At 27.0% G+C, this 4483-nt stretch overlaps 1 protein-coding gene across 1 annotated transcript; it reads right to left on the bottom strand.

Moving 5' to 3' along the window:
• Nucleotides 1–296: 296 nt before the first annotated feature.
• On the bottom strand, nucleotides 297–3230 carry LOC112759165 (2-methylene-furan-3-one reductase). Its single transcript, XM_025807985.2, has 4 exons — nucleotides 2834–3230; nucleotides 1881–2186; nucleotides 1245–1404; nucleotides 297–813 (listed from the first exon to the last, which is right to left on the bottom strand). Exons 1-4 carry the CDS (start codon nucleotides 3044–3046, stop codon nucleotides 536–538), a joined length of 957 nt encoding a protein of 318 aa, XP_025663770.1. The 5' UTR covers nucleotides 3047–3230; the 3' UTR covers nucleotides 297–535.
• Nucleotides 3231–4483: the final 1253 nt, after the last annotated feature.

Raw genomic sequence — 4483 nt, 5'->3', positions numbered from 1 at the left:
TTCTATTATTTTATATAAAAATACTTTTTATATACATGTTTAGCTTTTTTTGGATATTTATATATAATTCTAGTTTCAAATTATAAATACTACTGTATATAAGCGTTAACGTGCCAACTAATTCACTCTTTTTTTTATTAAATATGTATAGAAATAAATAAAAGTAAAATTAGTTGGAATGACAAGTTATTTATAATTTAATTAAGATGTTTTGAGTTCGAATTATAAAAATTAAAAAAAAATATTTTCTTATAAATTATATATAATGAATAATATTTTAAGAATGAGAGTATTCATTAATTTTTTTAATTTTTATATCTCCATTATATTTTTAGTATAATTAACCATGCTCAATGACATTTATTTTAGTATAGATATTTTTGTCTCGACTCCTAAAACGTCACTAAATGGAACTATTACTCTTCTACTACAAATCACTACAACCATGCTTGTGGTGGAATGAAATTCATGAAATTCAACAAACCTAATTCATGGTGAGGAAAAATAGCATAGATTTTGATGTAAACTAAACAACTTAAAGATGTTGGGATATGGGATAGATGACTATCTTTCCAGCTGGTCTACGTGTTTGAAGGTAGGAGAATGCTTCAATAGTATGTGAAAATGGAAATGGGCTTTTGGGGTCGAGTACTGGCACCACCTTGCCACTCTCCAAGTAGGGCCTTAGTTTCTGCAACATAGACCCATCAGGGCTGCTGAGTATGAACAACATAGCTGATGAAACCCCAGGAGGCACTATTGTCACCACTTTCCCACCTTCTTTCAGGGCTTTAAATGCCTTGTTAGTCTCCCCTGTATTTGTTTTTTCAACAAAAAGAAATACCTTAAATTAATCAATTTTAACTTCAATTGTTCATGAGTTAAATATTTAACTTTCAATATTCAAATTTTAAATAATAACTAATACTGATGCAAAATGATAATATGTTAAATTTTTAAAACATCTTTATTAGATGAAATATTTCTTGAAGAAGTTCATTGAAGACATTGTCTAATGAGTTATAACAATACCTCATAAAGGATTTTTCAACGGGCCAAAATATTTTAATAATCTTTTATCAAATGAAAAAGGAAACAAAATTTAGATGTCAGCATCTTTGATCAAATATTACAAAGTATTCAAGAATTGGTGAAGTTACAATTTGCATTCCTAAATTACAAAACCAAAGAGAGGTGGTTAGACCTAGAGCATCTTTTCGGTAAAATTATGTTCAAAATCTTACCTACTGCATCATACACAGCATCAAATTTTTCTGGCAAGTCTTCAAAGTTTTCCTTTGTATAATCAATTGGCAAATCAACTCCTAGCTTCCTCATCAATTCTAGTTTTCCAGTGCTGACTGTAGCTGCTACCTTTGAAGCGCCAAAAACATGTTTGGCAATCTGCATGCCCGGAATATTTGTACACTAATTAGTTCCAATATTAAGTCAAAAAATCCTAAATTGTCAAGATTCTGTTCTGTAAAATAATAAATAATTAAGAAGGAGAGTCTTAGAGAAACGGTTAAGTTATTTCTGTACAATTTCGAATTCACATATTTAAATTGTGGAAAGAGAAAGTCTAGGAGGCAAGCAACTTTTGTGTTTTGTGGCCAGCACTTAACCATCAAAAGAAAAGTGAGTGATCTCTCACTATTAGATGTAATCTCATATCATTAAAAACACTATTGATGGCCAATTGATAGTTACAAAACATAAAAGTTGTTGTCCCCTAGCACTCCTCTTGCGGAAATAGTGTAATTATCAAGTTAGGTCACGTAAATTATTCTTTTGGATGTGACATTTTTCTGAATCCTATATTAAGGCGGAATGCTTGTGCATCTTTTTTTTGATCCATTTTCTCCACCAAGGCAACATACCTGAACAGCAAGGGTTCCGACACCACCGCCGCCTCCGAGAACAAGGATAGATTGACCGGCAGAAAGGTCAAGTTTCTGAAGGGCACCATAAGCAGTTTCAATCGCCAAAGGAAGGCTAGCAGCTTCAGCAAAGGTCAAATTAGGAGGCTTGTGATCCAAACCATTCTCTTGTACTGTTGTATATTCAGCCAAAGACCCAACATCTTTTGCCTCAACGATACCATACACTTCATCTCCTTCTTTAAACTTCTTTGCTTCACTTCCTACTTTTATCACCCACCCCGCAACATCATAGCCAGGAACAATCTTCACTCATCACCAAAACCAACATTTATTGAATGTCAAAAGTTTAAAATTCTTATTGACATGCACACACATAAATTTAAAAATTTTATAAAATACGGTAATACATATATATAAAATATAAAATATTTTTTTAGATAAATTATAATGATATTTTATTGATATTAAAACATAAATTAATTTTTTAATTATTTTAATTATTTTATTTTAATTATATAAAATATTTAAAATATTTTTTAATAAAAAATAATATGTATTATTTTTAAATTTATTTTAAAAATATATTTTAGGAATAAAATTAAATATGTTGACACATTATAATATTTAGGTGTGTCTAAATGAATTTGGAAAAAAAATTTATTTTTATTAAGAAAAAGTATAGGATATCAATATACTATCTGTTAATAATAATTAATTATTATATTTTAAGCACATGTATAAAAAGAAACATACAAAAAATACATTTATAAAGACATTTCTATTAGATAAAACCATAAAAAAAATATTTTTATTAGATATATCCACAGAGACACTCCTATTAAATACAATCATAAACAAGAGTTAGCAGAAGTTGTAGAATTAAAGCAAAATGTCGGTGTTTTATAGGTAAAATTAAAGCAGGTAGGAGGAGGAGGGAAGTTTGATCTTACCGGAAAAAGGGCGTCCGAATCGTTGTAACTCCCTGCAATCTTATAATAATCTATGGGATTTATGGCTGCAGCAACGACCCTGATTAGTACCTGATCTGCTTTGAGTTCAGGAACAGGGAAACTAGGGTGAAATTTCAGAACAACGTTTGATTTGCCATGGTCAGAATAGGCCCAAGCTTTCATGTGAGTTGGTATTGCTGATGCAGCGGCCATGGTTTTTGTGATTAGAATGCTCAACTATGTATGCTTATATTATGCTTTTTTGATTAAATTCTCTTTATGTGTTTCTCAAATGTACGTATATGGATAAGTGTCGCATTTATATAGAGAGCTTATACATTATATCAATTTTATAGTTTGAATAACACTACTTGGTAGTTAGTAACTTAGTATAACTATTCTGCATTGTCGTCACTCGTCAGGGTATAAGACATTTTCTATCATATTATTCTTTAGTTTATTACTTTTCAAGTAAAATGTATTGAACCAGTTGAAAGCCGCCTAAGTCCTACCTATAACACACGACGTTATCATATATATTTGAGAAAAAATTGTATTAGGTGTATATAAAAAATAAAAAAAATATTAAAAAAATCAGAATTTATTATTTTTTATTATTAATAAATTATTAATGTTTAAAAATATGAGATAAAATATATTGTTAGACTATTAGATTAAAAAAATTGAATTAATAAATAAGCAATTATCAAAAATAATTTTTTGATGAATTTTTAATAATTATTAAACTAATTAACGGTATAATATATATATTTATATACAAACACATAATAATTAGTTTTTAGTATGCAAATTATTATTTTTTGTTTATACAAGCGTCATGGATGATGATTTTCTTGTGGTGTTAAGGCGTCATGCATTATGCATAACCAAACGTTCGGATTCGTCGTATTATTAGCTAAGTAAAATAATTAACTTTTAAATTTATTATTAAAATATATATATATAATTAATAATTATATAAACTATGATATATCAAAATTAAATCTTACTTTTTTGTCAACAACATTTGTACTTTTCCTGTTTTCCATATGAACCCACCACAAAATTAAACATCATCAATGAAAAAAGGATTTTGACCTGAAAATTAATTAGGGATTCTAACTTATTTTTTAATTATTTTTTAATTTTAAAATAAATAAAGTTTTAATTTTTTTATGTTTTCAAAAACTAATTTATATATATTTAAATTTTTATTTATTTAAATATTAAGAAAATAATAAGATGATAAATTAGAACTCTCAATTATGGTAGAAGTCTTATTTAAATAAAATTAGTCTTTTATTTAATTTAATTTTTTGTCCAAAACTTTATCCGTATAACGATTCCTGCTAAAGTGCTAATGATGGTATAAGACTTTGATGTTATTGTTGTTTTAAAAATTCGATCCTTAAATATAGAGTAAAATTCTAAATTGGTTTATATCAGATAAATAAACTTAACAAAAAATGTTGTCAAATAAACCTCTAATTGTTTAAAAATATTAGATAAATTAGTTTTCAACAAAATAAATAGATAAATTAATCACTTATTCCTTTAAACTTTATAGACAGTTAAATCCTGTTTTAGCAAAAATTAAAAGTTACTATTTTTTTTTTGCATTTTTTAAAAAAATGTTTGGAACTAATTTCT

This window comes from Arachis hypogaea, chromosome 16, assembly GCF_003086295.3.
Source record: "Arachis hypogaea cultivar Tifrunner chromosome 16, arahy.Tifrunner.gnm2.J5K5, whole genome shotgun sequence".
In the NCBI taxonomy this organism is placed as follows: domain Eukaryota; kingdom Viridiplantae; phylum Streptophyta; class Magnoliopsida; order Fabales; family Fabaceae; genus Arachis; species Arachis hypogaea.
The sequence above is the reverse complement of the archived record's forward strand: the minus strand, read 5'-3'. Positions and strand labels throughout refer to the sequence as shown.

Bases quoted from the DNA above. Each gene is read 5' to 3' on its own strand.
- LOC112759165 (XM_025807985.2), bottom strand. From the start codon at position 3,046: ATGGCCGCTGCATCAGCAATACCAACTCACATGAAAGCTTGGGCCTAT. The intron at 1,405-1,880 runs GTATGTTGCCTT...CCGGGCATGCAG, and splicing joins TCGGAACCCTTGCTGTTCAG to ATTGCCAAACATGTTTTTGG. The intron at 814-1,244 runs GTAAGATTTTGA...AAACAAATACAG, and splicing joins TGCTGTGTATGATGCAGTAG to GGGAGACTAACAAGGCATTT.